The sequence below is a fragment of the Urocampus carinirostris genome, chromosome 3 (assembly GCF_059441175.1).
Source record: "Urocampus carinirostris isolate Australia breed hairy pipefish chromosome 3, RoL_Ucar_1.0, whole genome shotgun sequence".
Classification (NCBI taxonomy): domain Eukaryota; kingdom Metazoa; phylum Chordata; class Actinopteri; order Syngnathiformes; family Syngnathidae; genus Urocampus; species Urocampus carinirostris.
In genome coordinates, this window is record NC_142351.1 from 61,013,592 (window position 1) to 61,041,083 (window position 27,492).

At 39.9% G+C, this 27,492-nt stretch overlaps 1 protein-coding gene across 9 annotated transcripts in view; it reads left to right on the forward strand.

Moving 5' to 3' along the window:
- LOC148370318 (rap1 GTPase-activating protein 1-like) overlaps positions 1-27,492 on the forward strand; it is a 117,535-nt gene that overhangs the window by 78,911 nt on the left and 11,132 nt on the right. For all 9 annotated transcript variants that reach the window (XM_088332808.1, XM_088332809.1, XM_088332810.1 and 6 more), the window contains 12 exons: positions 24-77; positions 3,147-3,230; positions 5,758-5,858; positions 7,257-7,386; positions 9,079-9,234; positions 12,325-12,396; positions 12,470-12,556; positions 12,643-12,786; positions 17,573-17,707; positions 23,283-23,360; positions 25,347-25,456; positions 25,528-25,647. In XM_088332808.1, the coding sequence (XP_088188934.1) occupies positions 24-77; positions 3,147-3,230; positions 5,758-5,858; positions 7,257-7,386; positions 9,079-9,234; positions 12,325-12,396; positions 12,470-12,556; positions 12,643-12,786; positions 17,573-17,707; positions 23,283-23,360; positions 25,347-25,456; positions 25,528-25,647 (1,271 nt within the window). The remainder of the gene's footprint in view (positions 1-23; positions 78-3,146; positions 3,231-5,757; positions 5,859-7,256; positions 7,387-9,078; positions 9,235-12,324; positions 12,397-12,469; positions 12,557-12,642; positions 12,787-17,572; positions 17,708-23,282; positions 23,361-25,346; positions 25,457-25,527; positions 25,648-27,492) is intronic.

Sequence of the window (27,492 nt, forward strand, 5' to 3'; positions counted from 1 at the left end):
ACAACGTGCTTTTTTACCATTAGCTCGTCTGTGAAGATGTCAATGTGGACCGCTTCTTCCCTGTGCTTTATCCCAAAGTAAGTCATCAGCACTATTGGGAATAATTCCGTTATAAATAATAGCATTTTTTTTTTCAGTAACGGGGTAACCCAACTAATTGTTAGCCGCAGTTACAATGCCATTACCGTAACTGCTGGTCAAAAGCGGTGCACTGTGTACGCTTTCGTGCGTGTATACTTACACTTTTGTGTGTATTTACATACATTTTGTGTTTCCGTACATTTTTGTGTGTGTTTCCGTACATTTTTGTGTGTGTTTAACTTATTTTCGAATTAATCGAAATATTTACTTTCCCGGGTTACTTTTATTATAGTGTAATTCAGTTACTTTAAAAAAAAAAGTACTGAGTAACTTCAACTAATTACTTTTTTAAAGTAACGTACCCAACAATGGTCATCAGTACGTGAATAATTCAAATCACTGTAAAGTAAGATTAAATATGGATTTCAAATGTGGCTGCAAAATCACTTCCAAGTAGCCAAAGTGGCATGGCACAACGACGAGGCACTAGAAGTCATGCATATTACCACTGAATATGCGGGTAATTAAATCTAAAATGACGGACTCTAACAGACCACCAAACGCAACTCACACGCTGGATTAAATTATCTTATCCTCTTCTTTCTTTCTCCGAATGACAATCATGCGGTTTCAGTCAACTAAAGCACTTGATTTTTTTTATGGATATTGTGTATTTAGTGCCTCCTAGTGGTAAAAAATCAAATCAATACTATTTTTTAATGAATGAATAATAAGCAAAAATACATGAACTATCTTATATGCATGTTTAAAAATACTCATAATTTTCTATTTTTTTTAACATTAATTGAGGCTCACCCACAGGGAGCTGAAACAATTTTTTTCCAGAGGGACCAAAAATTTAAAGAAAATGGTTCGGTTTTTCCACTCAGTAGTTTGTATTCTTCCTTGAGCTTTGTAGCATTCATTTTTTGGGTTGCAATCAATATGTCAACATCAACTGGCCAAATATTACACGTTTCATTTTAATAGATACTTTTCCAGATCTTAAAATGCACAGAACACATTCACTTCCGACAGTTTTCTATTCCACCTATCTACCCTGGTCATATACCCTGAGAGAGGTGACTGACAGCAAGACAAACGCATACACAAAAAAAGAAAGGGAAAAAAAAGGAAAAAGTAGCGAAGAACAACACATTTGACAATGGCCAACCAAAATGCCTAAACACCCAAACAAGTTAAGCACCTCAGAACCCAAGTTCGTCATGCTTTTGTCCCTCCAGATGAAATGGGACACAAGAAAGCAGCCATGTCACATGGGTCAGGGTGACACAACACACTCTTCTGTTCAACAGCAGGGAACGACAGCTTTCACTGGTTTACCCCTGCTGCATCATACATGTGCCCTGCCCATCCCTGAGATCGCGTCCAAACATCCCACTATTTTTTCAAAACACCTCTCTACTCATTCCTATCACCAACAAGAGCTCTAGCTTCCACTATATTTAGACCTCTTCCCTGCAGTGCACTCTTAACACCATCCATCCACGTCAATCGCGGCCTTCTTCTTGGTCTCCTTCCATTTACTTATGCTATGTAGATCCTCAAGGTTTGCTCCTCATCCATCCTCTCCATGTGTCCAAACCAACCAAGTACTTTCTTGTCCACACGCTTGCTTAGTTCCATTACTACATCATTTCTGTCTCTCACGATTTCATTTCTCAATCTATCCAAAGTTATCACTCCTAACATACTCCTCAAACACTTCATCTCAAAAACATTTAATTTCCTTCTCAAATCTGCATTCAGGGCCCCATTCTCTGCACCATACAGCACAGTCGGCACAATCATTCGGTCCTCTCTAAATATCCATACTCTTGTTATCACTCTCCTCAGAGCACCCAAAACCTTGCTTCTTTGATCACTCTGTGCAATACCTCGCACTCCATTCCACCAACTGCAGCCATATCACAACCCAAGTACCTAAAGCTTTCAACTTCTTTCAGCACATGTCCATTCAACCTTATTTCCAACGCCATGCCCAATCCATCACGTGAGCACTTCATCACCTTACTCTTCCCAACATTCACACATACGTCTATCACACACGCTTCCAAACTCCATTACCAACCTTCGCACTTTTTCCTCAGAATCAGCCACAAGCGCTGCGTCATCTGCAAAGAACAACTGACTTACCTGCCACACAGTTCCACTGTTATCCAACACCTCTACACCTCTGCCAGATACTCTTGCATTCACCTCTCTCACAACACCATCCACGTACACATCAAACAGCCATGGCGACATCACACACCCTTGTTTCACACCAGTCAGCACCAGGAACTACTCATTTGTCTCACTCCCTACTCTTACACATACTCTGCTGTTCACATAAAAACTCTTCAATGCTTCCAACAACTTTCCACCCACTCCATACATTACCATCACTTGCCACAATGCCTCTGTATCAACTCTGTCATACGCCTCTTGTCCATGAAAGCCAAATAAACATCCTTACCTTTTGCAAAATATTTCTCACACACCTGTTGTACTGCAAACACCTGATCCACACATCCTCTTTTCTTTCCTGAAACCACTCTCTCCTCCATCACCACCTCATCTGTTCTTCCTCTCCCTCTCTTAATCAAGACTTTTCCATTATGCTTACCCGGCGATGACAACAAACTGATAACTCTCGAATTGCTACATTCATACGTATCACCTTTACCCTTATACAATGGCACCACACATGCACTACACCAATCGACAGGAACCACACCACTTAAAGAGCATACATTCAACAAGCATACTAACCAGTCAATCATAGCCGTACCACCTTTCTTTAAGAATTCAGCAGTACAACCATCCCACCCAGGCGCCTTCCCCCCTTTCAATTTTTTCACTGCCTCTTGCGCTTCCCATGTTTCCACAGGCTTTATATTTAAATCACCCAACACGGGTATTCTCCCCATACCTCTGATCACCTTGACTCTCACTTCTCTCCCATTCTTCAAATTCAGCAACTCCCCTGCAACAAGATCTGACTTAGTCAGTCCTCAATTACATCAATTATCATCTGCATCTTTTCCTGTTTTCTTCTGCAGGCCTCGCGACTTATTGTGACCTTTGATGAGCACGTCATAAGCAACAACTTCAAGTTTGGGGTCGTCTATCAGAGATTCGGCCAGGTTAGATATTTAGACTCAATTTACATACATACATTGTGGTTGCTGTGGTTGTTTGAATTTATTTACAGAAATCAAAGCCTTTTCTGTCACCTGACATTAGTCAAGTTGACTTTTTTTAATTGGTTCTTTGTGAAATAAAATCTTGCAAAGCTTGTCTAGTGAAATTTGAGTGTGCAAACGAGTGATGGCTGTCAGTGTGGGGAAAAAAAACCTGTCAAAGGTATGTTTGGAAAAGCTAGCAATATGCACAAAATGTTCAGTTCAGTCACATCATGTTAAAAACCTTGCATTTTATAAACTAAATATTTGAATTGAACATTTAAAGCCCCAATGTGTAATATTTGACCACTAGATGGTACTGTGTTAACTGGTGGCTAACCCTAACGCAGACAAACATGGCGCCACCTACGTGAAGATTCCATTGGGTAAGAGTGTGGAGTCTAAATACGACCACTTACGTGTGGGAGAGCTATAAAAGTTGGCTAACGCTAGAAAATACCCCAGGCATGAGACTTGTTGAGTTTTCTTTACAACTGCAGTTGGAGGGGGAGCTCAGAGGAGCGAGGAATTTACCCGCTTTCTTTGCTTGATAGTCGAAACTCCCTCTGACCCTCCCCACTTCTGCCTCTGTGTTTTTATTGAAGTCACAAGGGTGTAACAGTACTGTGACAAAGAGAAAAGACCGCCCCCCTGGAAAAGTACCAGCACTTTTGAAAAAAAAAAAAATATATATATTTATAAAGACAGGAAGACTAAGACGCCAAAAGGGCTATAAAACTGATAGAAATACACACCTTTTGAGCAAATGCGTTTAAGCCAACTTTACACAGAGAACGTAAAAGAAATGCACATTTCTCACCCTATTTTAAAATGAAAATTAACAATGGTATGATAGTTCATGTATTTTTGCCTAGTATCCACTTGTGAATCACTTTTACGCACCATTGATTGACTTCTGGAATAAGAAGTTAAACATTTACAACTTTTTCAAATTGTCTAAGAAATTGACTATAGTAAAATACACAGTTGCAGAGCGTAAACTGGTCATCTCAAAATGTCCACTTTTGGAAAGCCTAGTTCTACACTTAGAAAAAATGTGCAAAAGCCAATGGCTTAAAGCTATTGTCCCACCTTTTTCCAGCTAAGATGCCCAGGCTACACTCACCTGCAGGCATGCAATTGCAAAAAGAAATTTAGACGAGAGTAAAAACCTATTTCTGTGTGTTCCAACATTGTCAGAACGTGGTTTCTTCTATTGTTCATTTAACTTAAAACTATCTTATTTTGTGTTTTTTTAGCATATTTGGTATTGGAATAATCTACAAGTAATCTAAAATAATCACATGAGATTACTTTAGTATCATTGTATTTGGATTACATTACTGATGAGTTTTTACAACAGGTAACTTGTAACTGTACCAGATTACGTTTTTAAATCACCCTCCCAATCCTGTCAAAGTATTCACAATACTGCCCCTTTAAGGAGGTCTTTATCATTTCAATGTTGGCAAAGCATGTCGTTTATACGAATGCCGTAATTTCATAGCTCATCTTGCAAATTCAAATTTCCCATTTCCTCCAAGACATGTTCAGCGCTTGTTTCTTAATGATGACATTAAGTCAGTGCACTGCAGATGCAGATTTCCACAACAAAAGATGAAATTATTTGCGAACTGGCAATCTTTTTAAAAAATCAAATTGTATTATAAAGCGTTCCATGTTGTATTGTTGGAAGATGATACCTGAAGTGATATCTGCAGTCTTAGGTTTTCTATACTTTGCTTTGTTTTATGTATTTTTAATTTTGTTTTATTTCATGAACGCTATGTTATTTTTTCCCCTATTGGATTTCAGTTCCCTGTTACAAACTTGCCTTCAAGATCGCACTTGATTCTGACTAATCCTGTTTTTTTGTCTTTTATTTGATATATCTGTGGTCAAATCACTGTACGTATTTGAATTTTCATCAAACTTTAGTACAAATCACACACAAATGCCTTTCAAAATAAAACAATGTCCTTGTTTTAACTGGCAAGGAATTGACTTGTATGTTTTGCTGTTTCACACTTCAAACAGAGACACAAAAAAAGATTTCCTCCTTTTGCAGAGAATGTTTTTCTCTTTAAATACTTTTTTTCCCAATGTGTTTTTAACTTGTTTTTCATGTTTAATAAGATAATAAATAACCATTCTTGTCTCATATGGCTACGGGCATTATTTTCAATTTTTTTATTGTTGTTTCCCATTAAGTTTTAAAAAATGAATGAAAACATGTTTTATCTTCAACATGAAAAAAATATTTCATCTAAAGGTTTTTCTTATTGTTTTACAGAAGGAAGTACGGTAGAAAATGTGAAAAAAAATGGGAGTTAATGACAATAAAGTAAGAAAAAATACGCTTTAAATAAGCAAAGGTTTCTGCTGTTGGTCTCAATTTTTTTTTTTACTTTATTTTCTGAACACAGAGCAACACAATTTTCAGTCATCACTGATTTATGTCCACTAAACATGTTTTTTTGGGGCGCAGACTTCAGAGGAGGAGTTATTTGGCAACAGCCAAGAAAGTCCTGCCTTTATGGAATTTCTGGAGTTCCTCGGAGACAAAATTGAGCTCCACAACTTTAAAGGGTAAACTTCAGAAACACAAATGATAACTGGTTGTATCTATATTCTTCAAGTTTTTTGTCTCAGGTTTATTATTATTTTCCTTATAAGGTATTGTTTTTATTTTAAATATGAACCATGCTTAAAATGAGCAGAATTATCTCTTATGAAAGAGAACTAATAATTTTGTTCCTTTTAGTTATTATTTTTCTTGATAAAATAAGTGATCATTTTATAGTCTAGTACAGGGGTCTCCAAAGTGGTGGCTATTTATTTGGCGTTTGACTCTTTTAGGTAGTTATCCAGCTCCCTTTTAGCTTTTTACCTGACTTCCTGTGCAGAGTTTGTATGTTCTCCCCGTGTTTCCTCCGGGCACTCCGGTTTCCTCCCACATTCGAAAATCATGCATTTCAGGTGAATTGGCCGGTCCGAATTGTCCCTAGGTGTGAATGAGCGAGTGAGTTGTCTGTCCCTGTGTGCCCTGCGATTGGCTGGCAACCAATTCAGGGTGTCCCCTGCCCACTGCCCGATGATTGTTGTGATGGGCTCCAGCACCCCCGCGACCCTACTGAGGATAAGCGTAGTGTAGCTAATGAGATGAGATGAGATCAGACCTTTCTAGCTGACCATCAAGCTTTTTTAGCTATTTAGCAAGCTATCTAGGTAGCTTTCTACATGTTTTGCATACTTTCTAGCTAACATTTGCCCTTTTTTTGCTAGTTATCAAGCTAAATGTTGCCCTCTTTTCTATCCTTCTATCTAGCCTTTATTTTTCTTATCTGGCTATTTAGTTGGCTTTTTACTCTTTTACCTAGCCATCTAGCTCCCTTTTTAGTTCTTTACCTGTTTACATGTATTGACAACTATTAAGCTACCCTTTAAGCTATTAAGCATACAATCAAGCTAAGTTGCTATTTTATAAACTCATCTCAAACTGGGTGACCTTTGCGCTAATTAGTAATGAATTACGATCTTGCAAAAACAGGAGAGGACTGTGCAAGAAACCATCACAGTCCCAAATTTCAAATCTGCTCTGAAAAGCCCCTCCACAAGTTTTCATTTTTATTAAATCTTCTAGGTTACAAAAAGCAGAGCCAGCATAAAGGGTGTGGGGTCAAAGAACAGCAGCACGATTGGCCCATTGGTGTTTAGTGTCATTGTCACTATCATAATAGTCAAAATAACGAACAACAGTGAGGTGTAATAGTCAAAAACATTGAACTAGTATCCTATGCAACCTTCTTTGCAGGTGTCCGATGTTAAAACAGAATAAACTTATAAGTAGAAGGATCAAATTGATATGCCAGCAGTAAAGAAAAATGCTACTTGCAAAAAGATTTACTTGATTATTTACTACATTTTTGCAGTGTACATTTTATAGATAGTCTACTGATTGTCAAATTGCGTGCGTATGTGTGTTAGATTCCGGGGAGGTTTGGACGTGACTCACGGACAGACCGGCACTGAATCCATCTACTGTAACTATGGCAATAAAGAGGTCATGTTTCACGTGTCTACGAAGCTGCCCTACACAGAGGGGGATGCGCAGCAGGTATCGTAAGACAACACCGACACACCTTTGCCTGGCACACATATTTCTGCTTTTAGTTGATGGCGTCAGCTAGAGAAATATATTACAAAATAATCGTACGTGAGAAAAATGAAATACAATGCTATCATTTGCAGATTTTAATTTTTTTACTTGTTTTTTTTTCTAGCACAAACTGATGCTGTTTTTTGATTGCAATGCAAAGGATTTACAAGCAAGTCACTATTTGAACACACTTACTTTGTTGGTACACTTTTTTTGGTAAACTAATTAATAAAGAAGATAAGTTTATACTTTAGTGCAATGTTTGTCACTCAGTGTGCCAGTGTTTTCTCCCACTGATCAACCGAGTAACTGACATTCATCCTTATCAGAAGGTACAGCAGATTACTGTTTAAGGATACTGTTTAAGATTTCACTGGAAAAGTAATAAAATATATCAAATAAAGTCAAAATGTTGAACCTATTTTTTCTGATTGTATTAATATTGTCTCATTTTACTAAAATAAAATAAAAGTGGAAAACATTAAGAATCAGAAAAAAACTATTTTTGTTAAAATAGCAGATACTTTTTCCTCATATTGAGTATTATTGTTGTTCTAGAAAAACAACTTTATAACCCTGACCTGAAAAAAAAAAACGGTTTAAAATGTAGTGAAATCCAAAATTACTGCCGAAGTATTAATTCGAATGGATATACAGTGGGACCTCGCTACTTTGCGCTTCCATGTTCGCGGGTTCAGAGCTTTATTTTTTTTAAGCATTTTTGAAGGGGCGTCGCTACTTCGCGGACTTTCACTTTTCGCGGGTGGGTTTTGGTCCCCATTAACCGCGATAACCGAGGGATTACTGTACGAACTTGTGAGCCTCGATGACCACAAATGACAAGAAATATACTGTAATTTGAATGAATGAATAAATGAATGAATGAGTGAAACTTTATTTCAAACATGAGAAAAACAAAACCACAAGTCAAAAACAATGTTAACGTAGCAAGTCTGAAAAGGAATAGGAAGAATCATATGCTTATTTAATCCTACCCCTTTGACTTTCTTAATAAATGTGTCTCACAGCAAGATCGCCTGTGTATTTCCAGATAATAAACACCTCACGAATATACATATTTACATAGGTTCATATTACAAGACAATAGGGAAATAATAATAAGAATTAATAAAAAATATGAATCAGTTTTCTTTTGTATTTTGAGCTTTACAAAACAAATCACATCAAAGAAAGTAACAAAAGGTAGGGGAGATAACATGCTTATTTGGTCCCACCACCTATTCAGTCTTATCGTTTGCTGATGCACAGTCACATTATTATCATTATCATCATCATTATTATAATAATTTTAGCTAAAAAAAACATTGAAACTGGAACTAGAAAATATTTTCCAAATATTCTCGACAGACGTTGTGGCCTGCAATTACTATTGAAGAAAATGTGTGCCATGGCTCAAAAAAGGTTAGGAAACACTGGTTTTGTAGACACTCAAAATAAGAAGGGAAGACCTCAATGATTGTTAAACTTGCGAGGAGAAAAGGAGAAGACTGTACAAAAATGCTCAGGATCCAAGATTTCAGCATGCAATTTATGATGCATATTGATACCAGCTTAAAGATCGGGTATCAAATTAAAAAAAATAATAATTAAATTTGCATATTTGTATTACAAAATTGTTTTTCATTCCAGTTGCAGAGAAAAAGGCACATCGGCAACGACATTGTGGCTATCATATTCCAAGAGGAAAACACTCCCTTTGTGCCGGATATGATCGCCTCCAACTTCCTCCATGCCTACATTGTGGTTCAAGTGGTCAATCCGTGTTCGGAGAATGTACTCTACAAGGTAAAAAATTAAGGAGTTAAATCTTCTTATTAAAAAAGACCATTAAGTCATGAGCTGAATAATCTGTTGCCTCGTGAGGCATGCTATAGTGTCAAACAGGATCTTGGGGTTATTTTTATGTGCATCAATTACTCTAGAGAAATAGGCTGTTTTAGCAGCGGCAAGAGCTGCTTATGGTGTAATAATAGTCTGTAGCTTGCAATAGTCTATGGTCTGTGTAGCCATTCGTGACTTCTTGTGATTAAGGGCTAAGCAAATACACTTGACTTGACTTAAATTGTTGTTTACTTTGAGTTATTATTAACACAGTTTATCCATAGTTTCAAAAGTGGCTTAAAATTGTTGCTCGTAGTCTCTGTTGCCAATATGCTCAAGTGCTGTCAGTATATAAGATGCCAGTTGCCTCTCAAACATTCACTTTTCCTTTGGATAGATGGATACTTTATCCATGACGCAGGGAAATTTACATTTCCAGCAGTATCTTTGTGTTAAACAATAAGATATAGAATACAAAAATACCCAATAAAACGTGTGAAATAAGGAGCATTTAAATAATGTTCAAAAATTAGACGCTGTAATAAAAATAGGATAAAATGTGGGGTTGGGGTCTAACGTGGGCTTATACTCCTCCGGGTGGAGTTAAAGAGCCACATGGCATGAGGGAGAAATGATCTCAGTCTGTCCGTGGAACAAGTCAGTGACAGCAGTCTGTCGCTGAAGCTGCTCCTCTATCTGGAGATGATGCTGTGTAGTGGATCTAGTGAATTGTCCATGATTGACAGCAGCATGTTCAGTGCCAGCTACAGTTGTCAGGCTGTCCAGCCCTGTGCCCACAACAGAGCCTGTCTTCCTCACCAGTTTTTTAAGACGAGAGGCATCCTTCTTAGTGCTGCCTCCCTAACACGCTGCCTTAGAAGAGGGCGCTTGCCACAACAGTTTGATAGAACATCTGTAGGAGCTTTTTGCAGTTGTTTAAGGACGCCAACCTTCCGAGGAAGAACAGTCGTCTTTGTCCTTTCCTACACAGAGCTTCTGTGTTGGCAGTCCAGTCTATTGTCCAGCTGCACACCCAGGTATTTGTAGGTCTGGACAAACTATACATATTCTCCTTTGATGGTTACAGGCTCCGGCTGAGGTCTAGGCCTCCTAAGGTGCACCACCATCTCCCTGGTCTTGGTGGTGTTCAGGTGCAGGTGGTTAGCCTCACTCCATTGGAGAAAGCCCTGGCTCAATTTCCTGCACTACTCCTTCTGCCCACTTCTGATACATTCAACGATAGCAGTGTTGTCAGCAAACGTCTGCACATGGCAGGACTTAAAGTTGTACTGAAAGTCCAACGTATACAGGGTGAACAGGACCGGAGAGAGCACGTCCCCTGCATTGCTCCCGTGCTGCTCACCACAGTGTCAGATGTACAACCCCCCTGTCTCACTTACTGGGGTAATCCATGCTACAAAGTGTGAGCCTACTCCCATCTCTGTCAGTTTACAACTAAGTATCAGAGGCTGTATGGTGTTGAAGGCACTGGAGGAGTCCAAAAAAGTAATCCTTACAGCGCCCCTGTCCAGGTGGGAGAGGGATCGGTGTAGCATGTAGACTATAGCGTCCTCTACTCCCACCTTCTCCTGGTAGGATAACTGCAGAGGGTCGACGACGCGGCGGACCTGTGGCCTCAGGTGGTGTAGCAGCAACTGCTCCATGGCCTTCTTCACATGTGATGTCACGGTGACTGGCCTGAGGTCGTTGAGATCCTCAGGTCGTGGTTTCTCTGGGAATGGGTTGATGCAGGATGTTTTCCACAGCTGAGGGACCCTGTTCCAGGCTCAGGTTGAAGATGCACTGTATAGGGTCTCCCGGCTCCAATGCACAGGTCTTCAGCAGTCGGGGGAGGATACTCCATCTGGACTAGCTGCCTTGCTGGGTCACAGCCTCTTCACCTCTCCACACACCTGGGCTGCAGTGATTTTGAGTGGGGTGAGGGGGGTGGGGAAATTTCTCTGCACGAGAAAGCAAATCTTCCTTGGCAAACCCAACAACGAGCATTATCTTCTGTGTGTAAAGCTTCTACTGTATTGTCATTCTTTGATAATGTAGTGCATGCTTTTTGAAGGGGGACCCAACAACGAGCATTATCTTCTGTGTGCAAAGCTTCTACTGTATTGTCATTCTTTGATAATGTAGTGCATGCTTTTTGAAGGGGGGATAGCTTTTCTAGTTCCAAGGGGGGGGTGACAGAAAAGTGAGAAGCACTGCTCTAGCACAACTTGTTTTTTTTTCTGACCTTATTTTAATTTTTCATATGATGCAGCCAGCTTAGTGATGGACATTTGATTTCTTCCTTTATCATAGTGCCAAATTGTTTACAGTTAATTACAAAATATGAACAATAAAGCGTATTTATGTCAGATCACAAGTGATTGAACACAATCTTTTTACCTTAAAGACACTAATAAAATTGCAAAATTGTATTTTGAAATGTGTTTTTTTCACTGTTAAACTGATTTATTTCATGTACATCAGTAGGCATAGGAACAAGCAGTAACATATTTGCATGATTGATAACTTTATAGTTTAACAGATACTCAAAATAAAGAGGGAATACATCAATTCATTTTGATCTTAGAAGCAGAACGAGGGAAGACGGTACAAAACCCGCAAGATTGTAAAAATCCAACCAACTTCCTCAAAACCTCTCCTTTTCATTAAAGTCTCAAGTTACAAAATGATCAACCCTAAATGGTGTAGATATAAAAAAACAGTAACAAGATTGGCAAATAGTGACGATAATGCAAACAGTGCGAAAACTCTTAATACTAGTCAAAAATAATGAGCAATAATGTGCAATCATAGTTAAAATAACCCAGTCCTGGTAAACTAAGCAATATTCTTTCTGGGTGTTTAACAGTCAAAATGGAACCACATTCTTCAATGTAAGCAACAGAATAAAAACAAATGTCCGAATAAACAAACTATTTTCTTATCAATGATGTAAGACAATTTTTCCCCGTGAGTACACCTAACTCAAGTTCTTAAATTTCGTGGACTTTTAAATGTTTGCCAATATATCTCCATACTTGTTTTTTTTTGCAGGTGTCTGTGACAGCACGAGACGATGTCCCGTTTTTCGGCCCTGCTCTCCCGAATCCTGCCATCTTCAAAAAAGTAAGAAAGCGACGACCCGTGAAGGAACCATTTCACTTTTACAGATTTTTCTGGATGAAACGTCTTCCTGCAGGGCCTGGAGTTCCATGATTTCCTTTTCACCAAACTCATCAATGCTGAATACGCTTGCTACAAAGCTGAGAAGTTTGCAAAGTTGGAGGTGGCCTTTCGTTCCACTGTCTTTGTTTTCCTTCGCTTTTCGACACTTGTGCAGACCAGTGTTGAGTTTTTTTGAATGTTTGTTAGGAGAGGACGCGGTCAGCCTTGTTAGAGACGCTATACGAGGAGCTGCACGTCAATAGCCAGGCCATGATGGGCGTCGGGGTGGATGATGACAAGCTGGAGAACGGCGGAGGAGGAGGAGGAACTGGCTTCTTTGAATCTTTTAAGGTAAAAGGCCAGACAGCAGCAAAGGCTTTCCACGTCAACCTCGCTTTCCTTCCCAGTGGTGCTTCCACTCTTGGCAAAAACACACACACACACACGAGGCAAGGAATAGTTGAGCATTCTCAGAAATCTGCTTTGAGTTTGTTTAAAATGGGAGCAAATTTGCCATTTGTTCTCAGAATGTCTAACTATTTTTTACAGGGTCAACAGCGGTCCCCAACATTTTTGCGCCATAAAAGCTCTCATGAAATTAAACATAATTTTGCCTTTAATTCAAGAGCGTAGGTTTGATCTTTGCATTGGTGGGAGGATTGGAAATTTTTTAAAGGAATCACTAAGTGATTACCTTACAAAACAATGATTGCTCTATATTGGTGCCAAAATGACACCCTTGCTTCAAATACAAGTTAATGCACCACACCTAAAATGTTTAGTCAATTAAAGTAACTTGGCTGTTTCTCTGGCTGTGGTGTTTATTGAAAATGAGCGCATTTTTGACTTTAATTGCTACACTTGAACACTGAAATCACTATTTTTTTCTGGCATTATCCAATTTCTAATGTTGTTGAGAAAAAAACAGCAAGAAATGCTAGCCAAGACTTGAACACACTCTTTTCCATTGGCCCAATTTGTTTTCGGGATATAAAGTACATAAGATACAAGTTCATGGTCGCATGTAATTGCAAGATGTTAAGTTTAACTGTAAGCAGTAGTTAAACTCATAATTCACATGGCAGGAACCTTGCTGCAAATAATTAGCATACAGCAATAACTTTAACTTTCTGTTAAAGCTGTTTTCTTCTGATATTTACCCCATAAAATGGAAAATATCCCGTCTGTGACTAACCACCAAATGAAAAAAAACGTGGTTTTGGAATATAAAAAATATTTCATAACATTGTAACAACAATGTACCGTATTTTCCGCACTATAGGGCGCACCGGGTTATAGGGCGCACCCCCAAAAAATAGTTTTTGGTCCTATATCTTCCATACATAAGGCGTACCGGATTATAAGGCGCTACAATGGGAACGTCGACAAAACAGTCAGATAGTTCAGTCAAACTTATTTCCCCCTTAACGTTCCAAAAGCTTCCAAAGAAGCAAATACGTGTCGTAGACATGTGCGGATGCGTTGTCCGTACGATGTCACTCAAATGCATCGTTCCAAATATCATTCGGAAGGTTAAAGTCTTGGGATTCAAGAAATGCCAACCATTCCTTAGTTTCTATTTTCTTTTTCGCTAGCAACTTTACTGTGCATATGACAATAATCACTTGGAATTGAGTTTAATTTAAAAAAGACCCATCACAGAAACATCGATATCACTCTGAAACAAGATACTGGGAAAATATATAGCCGGAGTAGCTCACCGAAGTCGTTGCGTTCAATAATAATGTGCAACCATGGTCCTCTTATTACCTTGAGTGTAGTAAATCCAGGAGAGTAAAATATTTACAAAGACAGTACAGAATAGTAAAATACTGTTTTCTCTATGCCGTCAACCCAACATGCTATTCACATTCATCTTTTTCGGCCAATTGCAGGCTTTGTTTTGCCCCTTTAGCCTATGCCAGCCTGTAAATGATAAAAAAGGATCCACCCTCTTTACCTGCAAATAACTTTCGCCAATAGTGATCGATTCAACTGATGATTGACACATCTTTTTCGGCCAATTGCAGGCTTTATTTTGCCCCTTTAGCCTATGCCAGCCTGTAAATGATAAAAAGGATCCGCCCCCTTTACCTCCGAATAACTTTAGCCAATAGTGATCGATTCAAATGATGATTGACACATTGGTTAGCCAATGAAACGCTGGTATATAAATCCCAGCATACACCGCGGACTATTTCGCGTTCGGGGGGGAAATCTAGTCGGCGGCTGCTTTCATTAGTTGCAAGACTTTGCGACTTAATAATGATCCATATATAAGGCGCACTGTATTATAAGGCGCACGGTCAGCAATAGTTAGACATTCTGAGAACAAATGGCAAATTTCCTCCCATTTTAAACAAACTCAAAGCAGCTTTTTTCACTTCAATTTAGTAGAAATTGTGGTATTCCTTCTGGTGTAAATTCTTTGGCCACTTATGGGCAGTCTAATTAAGAGGTGACCATACAGGATATACATAAAGGAAAAAGTCAAATTATTTCGGAACAATAGTCTCGTCCAGGGGTCGGCAACCCAAAATGCTCAAAGAGCCATATTGGACCAAAAATTTTAGAGACTTGCATACCCCTTGTACTGAATGTAACACATGCTGTATTTTATCTATGTTAGCATTATTAGCCAAATATCAAAATGACTACGTTGATGCAGCGCATCCATTGAAGAATGATGCCCCGCGTGACTACTGTTTCAGAATACCACATCAATTTTAACTTCATTCCAATATTTGTGAATTACAGTTTAATTCATTTGATAAAATGAAAGAAATGCAACAAAGAATCAAATTTTTTTAGGTAAATTTTATTTTGAGGATTCGGTAGACAACAACAAAATGAAACATGCATAACGTGCCCCCTATCCAGGTAATGATGAGAGTGCAATAAAACGCAGCATGCATATATAAAAATCAAACTTAAAAAAACAGCAGCTTGGCTTGGACCATACAGCTATACTAACACGGGACAGTGAAGAGAGAAAAACAAGCTGAGGAGGAGTTTAATCCAGAAACCCACGACCTCACGTCACAATATGACTTTGCTGTGTTCAAGGCGACCACCAGTATAGCGTTTTTTTACAAGCCGATACCAGTGAGAGAGCATAACATAAAAGATCTTTTTCAATCTGTAAACATTTTTGGGAAACGCGGCAGGGAACCTCTTGTTTGCTGACCCCTGCTTTAATCATTTTTCTAGACAATAAACTTTCTAGTTTCCATTCAATAAAGCCCAGTTGAATGTTTGGGACCACTGTGACTCGGGTTGACACTATAAACCCCTTTTTGTCCTTTTTATTTTCCCCCTCTCTGGCTACTGAGATATTCTCGAATGATTCTCAGGATGATTCTTGGCCCCGCTCATAATGCTTTCACTTTTTCAACTTCATGCTATCTTGCTGTCTATGTGCTTTTCAAACTCCAAATGTGTCTGCTTTTCCACCCTCATCTGCGCTCGAAAACATTTGGTTTTTGGGGCTTTGCTAAACTTGCACGTTCTTCCTATAGGCTCAGGATACATCAAGCGAGCCACTTCAAGGGCTTACATTTTCTTCCTTGTCTTTTATGACAAAAATCAAATTGGAATCGGGATCAATGAATGAACCTGATTGTCAGCAAGAATTGTATTTAAAATAAGGGCTCTGAGTCAGAATCAACCATTTCTCCAACTTGTAGTCAGCAAGCCACCAGAGGGCGAACACATTTATGGATACTGAAAACTTCCTTACCAGTAATTACAAACTGGCAGACAAATAAAAAAAAGTGAACGGGGTTTGTTGATATGGAAACATTTCCACAAATGTGTATCATTGATTACTTAATCTTTATCTGACAGGCCTTTTATAATAAAAATATTCGTAAAATTTGCCCAAATTTCATGTGATGCATCTTTATTTAAAGTTAAAAAGAGGCGACGAAGCTTACAAGAAAAAAAATCCAAGCAACTAGAAGAAAATTACTTGATGGCTTAACTTGCTCTTAGCTTGCTAATACTATCAACAATTCTCTTGTTTGAATCCTTGGTCTCACTAAAACCCTCTGCCATGAGGCAAGACCCTCGGCAAAGTAATAGGTTACATACTCGTTATATTATTAATATTCCTCATATAATGCAAACATTCACAATTTTTTGAAAGAAAATCAAAAAAATGGTAAAGTTAAATGAGAAAGAACCTTAATACTGAATAAAGTACGATACTATTTAATATATTTCAAATGTTATATATCTATTATGACATAGGAGGCACAGCCTCACCTGCCCCCTTGACTGCACGTCTCTGGATACCTGTAAAAGATGCTAGAATATAATGAGAGTTCTAGTCTTTTTTCGTCATCTATTTGTAATTCAATGAACATTGGTCTCCCCCTTCTGGTGCACTAATATTATTACTTGTTCAGTAAAGATCTTAGTCAATAAATTTTGTTTTATTTTCGATTTATTTAATTATCTACAGGGTTATAGTCTTTATGTAGGTGTTAATGTACAATCGTATTTATCAGCCAGCAGTTAAGAGTTTGTATCATTCATCAGAAGTAACAGCATAAGTCATGTCATGTTTATTTGTATAGCCCCTAATCACAAAGAGTCTGTACAGACCACAGATTATTGCAAACCACAGACTATTAGGACACCATCCCCTGATCTAAAACCTACATGAGGGCAAATAATAAACAGATATTGTCAACCTAAAAAGATAAGCATAAGAGATCTTGACCTTTTTTTTTTTAATGTGAAGCAAGTGGTATTTGTTGCGCTGTTGGATAAATGGTATGTCATGTTGTTGTGAAAGACTGTGCTGGAATTCTCACAAATGAATGATTGGAGCAAAACACGTTTATTTAGTTATTAGTGAGACATTCTTATTTTAAGATGGCTAAATGCTCCAAAATGTTGATTCAGTCTGATTTTCTCCTTTAATGTTCAACAAAACCTAAAGTACTCAGTCAGTTTTTTTAACATCACTGCTAATATTTCTCACTAATCTGATTATCAGCTCACGGCTCATAATCGGGCCGCGCAATCTTAGCCCTCCACCGGGCTGTCCGGCCCCGTGGGTCCCGCCCGTAGCTGAGGAGTTTTGGCCTTCTCAACGCATGTCCTCCCTCCTCCTGATCTCTCTTTGTAGCGGGTGATCCGCAGCAGGAGCCAGTCTATGGACGCCGTGGGTCTTACTTTCAAGAAGCCGCACGGGTTGCCCGCTAGCCTGAGCGGAGGCTTTAGCCCCAGCCCAGCCGCAGACGGCCCCAAATTCCCTGGGATAGTAAGTAAAGACCCCCTCCTCGTCTTCCCAATCTTTGGGAAGCTTTCTTCTCTCCTTGCCTGGAGCTGGCTTGCGTCTTCCCCTCCTCACTTGCCTGTTGCACTGAAATCTCACCCAGAAGCTTGCCGTGCCCTCTCTGCTGTGACGCCACGAGGGGCTTGGCTCACACTTTACGCTTTTATTGCCGACTTGCCAGTGCCACGAGCGTCACAGCAGCATGAGGTGATGTCGTGCTAATTCTCCTGGTGCACTTTGAACAATGGAGCAATCTGCCCTTCATCGCAGAGGATTATAGTAGGGCAGGGATTGCGAGCCACATATGGCTCTTTTCCTAAGCACATCTGTCTTGGAGATGAAATGGAACATGCACAATTATTTACTGTATTGATACATATGGAGCTGATCGTGGCACGTGAAAAGCCGAGACAGGATTGACTGTACATAGGATTTGCTCCAGTATATATATAGGGCACAGTCTTGACTACAGTTTACAGTCAAGGTGTCACACCAACAGACCCTGTTATGGATGTAAATCGCTAAATGATCCTTTTTTAAACAATCTGTGTTCATGTTTAAGACCTTTTGTGATGAAAAGCCACATAATAAATTAGGGATCGGCCGTTTTTTTTAGAGCCGATACACATGCCGATTATTAAGTATTAGGAGGAGGCCAGTAACCGATATTTAGAGCCAATATTCGTTTGCTCTAAGTGCTTAAAAATTGGCGTAACAATTTTCTAAAGATGAAAATGAAACAAAGAATATATGGTACGTATTTTAATAAAACTTTAATAGCTCTGAAACCTTTGCAGTACATATATTTGAATGTCAACACAACTATAACATGACTAACCTTTTACTTGAACCAAATACGAATCGTGTGGGAATTAAAATGGTAAATAAAAAACTTAAACAGCCTCCTGATTTTTTTTTTTTCACAAATAAAATATAAATTTCAATTCATCCAACATTACTTAAAACAAAAAGTGCATGATATTTCAACAAAGCTGGCAAATGGAAAAGTGTCAGTACTCTTGTTTGAGAACCGGATTGACGAAGTTATATTAGGGTAGGAGAGCTAATCTCTCTCACTTTGGCGTGCTTTTTCTGCTCTCAAGCATAAGCACACACATGCCTGATTTGACAAACTAACGTTATAATAAGAGCTAATGTATCAGTCCATACCTTAATAATTCTCTCTGAAACAAGATAACACCCCCCATTTTCTCTCTCTTAATCGCAAACATGTTTTTATATCATCAACACAAGAATGTAAGTAGGAGTTAGCAGAGCTATTGCTCTAATGTTCCTGCTTAAGTGGCTCTGCCCCCAGCGGCTGCATCTGTGACTTGATAATAGTCAGCAAAGAAATAGCCAAAAACACCAAACGATTCTAGCAAAGCACACAGAGCTGTTCGATAGGGGGTAGGGGGTAGGAATGGGCAAAGCTAGACATACAGCGTCCATTCCTTATCCTCGCCCAGCGCCGTCTGTACTGAAGGTAAATATGTTGGTATTATCTTTTGCAGTAATTTGATATTTTGTTTACAAATAACTTTGCTCGTACTTTGTTTGAAAACCATTTTTCAGGACAAAAATTAGTCAAAATGAGCCTCTTAAAAACTGTCGGAGGGAGGCAAAGTAGTATGTTTATATTGAAATGGGGCTCTAGCATTATTATTGTTTAATAGATTTTACGTATGGCGGTTTCGTTGAATTTTGTCTTAAAATATATGCTGTGGCTCTGTCAAAAAATCAAAATGTTTTTGCTGTTATGGCTCTTAGGTTTAAAAAGGCTCCAGAGTATCGTATTGAGAGAAATTTTGATTGCCTATTTTTAAGCATTTTCAATGCTCATTTTTAAAGAGGTTAAATGGTCTTAAAACGATATAAACCAGGGGGTCACCAACCTTTTTGAAGCTGAGAGCTACTCTTTCTTTCTGATTGGCAAGAAGGGCTAACATTTTGATAAACTTTTCTCAAACAATAACTTAAGTTACAACTTGTTTTAACATGTTATTACCAGGTTGTAATTCTTGGAAGTTAATTCAACCACTAAATTATGTCAATTAGAAATTAAATGTAATAGAAAATTGCAATGACCCATCACTGGTGAGTAGAAGTAAAATCTGGCCCAAAAAAATTCCAGCCGGAGGCTGACCCAGCCTGATTCTGACCAATTAACTTGATTTGACGGACCGAGCCCGAAGTAAACACGAATTTTCACATTGTTTGTGGGGATTTGGGAAGTGGAGGAGTGATTTTTGCAGAGGTACGCTCTCTGTTGAAAAGGTTTGGAAATAAATTCCAAGCGCCTGTTTCATGTTTTTATTTTAAAAGCTAAATCGTCATGATGCTTAAATTGACAGAATGTTTTGTGGTCACCATGGATTTGGAGGTAAGACGGCTTATTTATTTTGGTTAATACTTAAACTGTAATTTTGGATTTAACTATATTTTCAACCTCAATCCATCCATCCATTATCTTCCGCTTATCCGAGGTCGGGTCGCGGGGGCAGCAGCCTTAAAAGGGAAGCCCAGACGTCCCTATCCCCAGCCACCTCCTCCAGCTCATCCGACAGGATCCCGAGGCGTTCCCAAGCCAGCCGAGAGACATAGTCTCTCCAGCGTGTCCTGGGTCGCCCAGAGACCTCCTGCCGGTGGGACATGCCCGGAACACCTCCCGAGGGAGGCGTTCAGGAGACATCCTTATGAGATGCCCGAGCCACCTCAACTGGCTCCTCTCAATGCGGAGGAGCAGTGGCTCCACACAGAGTCCCTCCCGGATGACTGAGCTTCTCACCTTATCTCTAAGGGAGAACCCAGACACCCTGCGGAGGAAACTCATTTGGGTCACTTGTATCTGGGATCGTGTTCTTTCGGTCATGACCCAAAGTTCATGACCATAGGTGAGGGTAGGAACCGACCGGTAGATCGAGAGCTTAGTTTTTCGGCTCAGCTCCCTCTTCACCACGACGGACCGGTACAGGGTGAATGACGGCAGACGCTGCACCGACCCGTCTGTCGATCTCCCGTTCCATCCTACCCTCACTCGTGAACAAGACCCCAAGATACTTGAACTCCTCCACTTGGAGCAAGATCTTTTCCCAAACCCGGAGGGAGCATGCCACCCTTTTCCGACTGAGTACCATGGTCTCGGACTTGGAGGTGCTGATCCTCATCCCGGCCGCTTCACACTCGGCTGCGAATCGCTACAGCGACAGCTGAAGATCACGGCCTGAGGAAGCCAACAGCACCACGTCATCTGCAAAAAGCAGTGACGCAATGCTGAGGCCCCCAAACCAGACTCCATCCCCACCCAGACTGCGCCTAGAAATTCCGTCCATAAAAGTTATGAACAGAATCGGTGACAAAGGGCAGCCCTGGCGGGGTCCAACCCTCACCGGGAACGAATCCGACTTACTGCCGGCAATGCGGACCAGACTCTGGCACCGGGCATACAGGGACCGCGCAGACCGGATAAGACTGTGCGGTACCCCATACTCCCGAAGCACCCCCCACAGGGCCTCCTGAGGAACACGGTCGATGCCTTCTCCAAGTCCACAAAACACATGTAGACCGAACAGGCAAACTCCCATGCACCCTCAAAGACCCTGCAGAGTGTGTAGAGCTGAAAACCACACTGTTCCTCCCGAATCCGAGATTCGACCTCCTGGCGGACCCTCCTCTCCAGTACCCCTGAATAGACCTTACCAGGGAGGCTGACAAGTGTGATTCAGCTGTAGTTGGAACACACTCTCTGGTCCCCCTTCTTAAAGAGGGGAAACCACCACCCCAGTCTGCCATTCCAGAGGCACTGTCCCCGATGTCCACGCGATGTTGCAGAGGCGTGTCAACCATGACACGCCCACAAGATCCAGAGCCTTAATGAACTCCGGGCGGATCTCATCGACCCCTTGGGCCCTGCCACTGAGGAGCTTTTTGACCACCTCGGTGACTTCACCCCCAGAGATGCGAGAGCCCAGGCTCTGCTTCCGCAGAGGAAGACGTGTCGGTGGGATTGAGGAGGTCTTCGAAGTACTCTGCCCACCGATTCACAACGTCCCGGGTCGAGGTCAGCAGCGCCCCATCGGCACTATACACAGTGTCGATGGCACAGACCCCCCCCCCTTCCCAAGGCACCGACTACCTTAAGGCCACAGCTCCAATCAGCCGCCTCGACAATGGAGGCGCGGAACATGGTCCACTCGGACTCAATGTCCCCCGCCTCCCTTGGGACATGGGAAAAGTTCTGCCGGAGGTGCGAATTGAAACTTCTTCTGACAGGAGATTCTGCCAGCCGTTCCCAACAGACCCTCACAACACGCTTGGGTCTGCCGGGTCGGACCGGCATCTTCCCCCACCATCGAAGCCAACTCACCACCAGGTGGTGATCAGTTGACAGCTCCGCCCCTCTCTTCACCCGAGTGTCCAGAACATGCGGCCGCAGGTCCGACGAAACAACGACAACGTTGATCATCGGACTACGGCCTAGGGTATCCTGGTGCCAAGTGCACATATGGACACCCTTATGTCTGAACATGGTGTTCGTTATGGACAAACCATGACGGTTTTCAACCTGTTCTTTCAAATTTTAGTACATTTTTATCTTTTTCTAGAAAAATAAAAAATAATAATACTTAAGATGACCAAAAAGAACTGTCAGTAGAACGTATTATTTTACGACAAACTTTTTTCAGCTTTAAAAGAAATATAAAATATTAATCAAAATGAGTAAAATTATAAGCAAAACTTTTACTAGTATTAATTTTTTTTATTTCTTTTGCAGTGCCATTTTAACAGCTACATCAAACAAAACACGTTATTTAACTGAGCAGGTAATTAGTTAATAAAAACACACACTAATAGGAATCTGCTGCCATGAATGTTACTCATTCAGCTGACCACTGTAGGTAAAGGAAAGATATTGAACAGGGGAATGCTTTTTTGCAAAGACAATATTGGGAAACTTCCTGCGGCACACTAGACAAGTGTGCCCCTACTAGTTAAGATCCAATATGAAAAGGAAATCGATTTTTATTTCATTATTACTATTTTTTTCTGTTTTACCGCAAAAGCACTCAATATTATTCACAGCATGATTTACAATAGAAATAATATAGAATAAGGAAAACGTTTGTCTTCCCAGTTTAATGAAATAGGATGACAAAATGTTTTGAGGCATTAAAAAAAGAATTCAGCATTGCAAAAAAAGATTCATTTGTGTGTGTGTTCCAAGCTGCCAAACTAACCACAACGCTCTTGCCTAGTAACAAGCCGAGGACGTGTTACTTTGTGTATTAGTGCCAGTTTGAGTGCTGTGCGGCACCATTTCATTTTTCCTGCATCTTCTCTTCCTCACAGGCTCACGTTTTTCTTTGTCCCATCCAGCCGCCTCTGTGGCCCACGCGGAGAGCAAAACAACGCACACTTTCTATTTTGTTTGGAACATGCCACTCGCATGGAATCTCATTTTTGTCTCTCTTTCTTACCCTCCCTGTCGACTGTCTCCGACTCTCCCCCTTACCCTTTCTTTGTCCCACTCCATTTCTTTCTCTCCTCCCTTCCGACTCAGTCATTGCTTGTCCCAGGCAAAAGTCCCAGTAAATACGGACGTCGAGGCAGTGCCATAGGAATAGGATCAGTAGAAGAGGTTCATGTTTACTTCTCACTATTTTTCAAGCAGCATTTGTTATGTTTTGTTGTCTGTCTGTCTCCGCTGCACCATGGCAAATTCCTTCACATGCTACCTTTTATTGAATTGAACAAGCCTCAAATTAAGACCAAGGATGGATTGAATGAGCACTTATGTTGATTTGAAGCTGTTTCTTTAAGTCAAATGTATGATTCATTCTAACAAGTCACAAACACAGCAGTGCCTCAAGATACTATTTATTAGTTCATGTGACTGAACGCCAAACATTTGTCTCTGCTGATTTTTTTGGGAGAAATTTCATTATTTTCTCTTCCAGTTTCCTAAAAAACTTATTACAAATGCAACATGTTTGTTTATTACATTTTTTTAAATCTAAAAATATGACAATTGTTAAACATGCTAGAACAGGCATGTGAAACTCATTTTAGTTAAGGGGCCACATCACAGAAATACAATCATGGGGGCTGAACCAGTAAATCAAAGGCATAAAAAGTGTGTCCTAACTGTTGGATCTTTCAGAGGCTCACGATTAACTTTAAATTAAGATTTAAGGGTTTAAGATTCGATTACAAAACAATTAGTTTTTTCTCCCTCTTTTGTGTTTATCAACTGAGCAATTGAACTCATTTCCACTACGGTTTAATTAACCCAGGGAAACTCGTGCATACTGGAAAGTGAAAGAAATAGCACACAAACACTAATTTAAGTGCTAATAATTTCAATGATTGATTTAATGATTTAAAAGTAATTCTAAGCTTTATATTTTATGTTTTTGTGAAAATGTTTATCCAAATTTGGCAAATTCTCTTACATTTCAGGTAACATTTAAGGTTAACCCCACATGAGTGCAATTGCATTGCCTTAAACAGGGAATATGACACTTATTTTTTAGTCAAATAACATCGCGATAAATGTCTCCTCAATTTCGTGTAGTTGATAAACGGTAATCATCAAATAGAGCTACAATGGATGGTTTGCTTTGGGAGTGGTGCCTGCCTATAGTGACGTCTCATTTTTCCTGATATGGCTCGAGGGCCATATGTTTGATGCCCCTGTGCAAGAATTCAAATAAAGATCTAGTTTTTGTCACCTTTTACTTCTAACTCAATCAACATAAGGCTCTTGCTTTTGGTGCAGTAATATTACTTCTTGTTCTTAAAAGATTAACTGTTAATCCTATTCTGTAAATTGTGTTTTCCATTTATTCTAGTTTTTCAGCTGCTCAACAATTTTAATATCCAGCCAGTGTTCAATTGGATAACTATATCATCTTGAAGATTTTTCCAAATGTTTTTGAAAGTTTGTGAAGTTGGTTGTATTGGCTACCTCTATACTAACTTCCAAGTGCGTCATTAGTCCGATAAATGGTATGTCAAGGCACAGCCGCATTGTCACGTAACCACATTTACTCTACAGTAAAACACATAACCTAACATATGGACTCTAATAATCTTTGTATTTCAAATGCAATTGCTCAACTAAATTTCACATTAAATCAATTTTTCTTCTTTCACCGTCTTCACTAAAGAAGGCTTTGACTATTATTATTTTTTTTCTAACGCTATGATATTATATCCCCTGACTTAATATCCTCCGATAAAAGTCCTTCTCTTGCTCTTTGAAGCAACTTATAATAAAAAGCCTTATCAAGCCATAAGCTGAAGTTGCTGATTGGGCACATTTTCTTAATCTTGCCTCCAAAGTATTTCAGCTTCTGTGCCACTTTTTGAGTGAACCATATTAGCAATTGCAAAGGGAACACTACAGCACCGCATTTTCATGTAAAACGCTCAGCACCTACATCAGTTACAGACACACAATTTTGTGATTAACACCGACTAATGCTATTTATTGATTTTATTTTGGGGGGTATTTAGCTGCATGAGAGTAGCGGCTTTATATTATTACCTTAATGCGAACAAAGGTTCAATGTGATATTTGTTGATTTGACTTTTTTTTTTTTTATCTTTCTTTCACTGGCAGTCTTTGATCATCCCGGGGAAAAGCCCCACTAGGAAAAAGTCGGGTCCTTTCAGCTCCAGGCGAAGTAGTGCCATTGGGATAGAAAACATACAGGAAGTGCAGGAGAAAAGGTGAGGTTGGATTTAAGTCTTGGCTGGAGTAAAATGGCAGAAGTATTTCTAACTTGTGTTTGGCGAGACAGCAGAGAGAACTCCCCCAACACCCAGAAGACCCCGGACAGCGGCCATGTCTCTCAGGACCAGAAATCGGACAACTCGTCCAACCAAAGCTCACCTGAGGTGCTCACCGCTGCCAAGAACAGGTGGGACTTCACCAGCGCGTGCAAAAGCATTGTCTCATTCGTGATTTTTTTTTATCACCACTTTCAACTTTACAACAATTAAAGTCAAGTCATCTTTATTTGTATAGCCCTTAATCACAAGAAGTTTCAAAGGGCTGTAAAGACCAAAGACTTAGAGACTATTACACCACCCTCCTGATCTAAAAACCTCCAGGAGGGCAAGGAAAAACTGAAAACCTCAGCATGAGGAAAATGGAGAAACCTTGAGAAGGGACCGCACATGAGGTAAATCCCCCTTCCAGGACGACCAGGCTGCAACGAATGTTGCAATAACAAAATATACACAGTTATTGTCAACGTGAAATATAGGTAATTCATAAGATATAGAATATAAGTGTGTTTTAAGCCTAGACTTGAACAAAGGAATTGTGGAAGACAGATGAGCAGTTCCACCTCACAGTTCTGAGGTTCTCGGTTTTCAGCTACCGGCCTCCCCTTGTGAAAATTATATGTTCTTCCTTTGGGTGTTCTCCAGGCACTTGGGTTTCCTCCCACTTTCCAAAAAGATAGGCGAATCCAAGATATCCCTAGGTTTGAGTGCATGTGCCATTTGTCGTATGTCTATGTGTGCCCTGTGATTGGTCCTGGGTGTCTCCTGCTCAATGTCAGCTGGAATGGACTTCAGCACGCCACTACCACTAATGCGCATGTTACTGAAAAATGGTAATTATTTAAAGTTACTTCATTTAAAAAGTAACTCAGTTAGTCTCCAGATTACCAAAACCGAAGAGTAGCACGTTACTACAAATCACTACTCGCATAAAAGCCGAGAAATAGAAAAACATTTTCACAAACCTGTAGAAACAGAGAAACCATTCATATTTCTTTGCTTGTGCTTGAGTTTGCAAATGAACACTCAGCCGAGACACATCATATCTGTTTTGTCTTTTGCGATCTCCATTTCCAAATACGTTTTCTATTTTTTTCTCCTGGCACAGTGTACTGCAAAATTAAGTAATTTTAAAAATTAAAATACCAAATTCCGTGAAGGTTTACAGTAAAATCTGTGCTCACGTTTGCCACATTGATTTCCTGTTGGTTTGTTGAATCTGTATAAGGCATGCCCCCTTCCCCACATGCTGCCTACCATTCGTTATTGGTGACACACAACCAACTATGTGCATCCAAGCCGACCCCCTGATTTTATTTCGGCTCTGATGCAAGTATATACGATACGGAGAATATATCCATTTTAGCGCCCTCTTACATTGGGCTTGAGACTGCACCAACTTAACTATACTCAGCTTTGCTTTGTAGGTAAATATGAACATGCCTACCCTTCAAAAAATGTTGTTGGCGGATCGCGGTGTTGTATGTGGCAATGTCTGTAATGCTGGAGCATATATCATTAAAAGAACACTGTAAATCAAGATCTGCATTTATTAAGTAGAAGAATAAAACAGTAATGCACCACGTAGTAATGACAGGAGCGTTAAACTTTTGTTAATAACTATTTGCAGTACTCGCTACTGAAAAAAAGACATTTTTGTTCCTTTGTGACATTTTAGTCGCAACTGTGCTTAGGACCCTGTTAAGGATGAGCAGTTTGGGAATGAATGAAATGAAATGAACTGATGAAATGAAATGATCTGCATTTATATAGCGCTTTTCAAGTCAATGACTTCCCAAAGCGCTTTACAGTGTGCTTCACATTTCCCAAAAGCGGCCTTGTATTGCAGCCATGTAAGACGCTAACCTGCTTACAGGGAGTGCAGAATTATTAGGCAAATGAGTATTTTGACCACATCATCCTCTTTATGCATGTTGTCTTACTCCAAGCTGTATAGGCTCGAAAGCCTACTACCA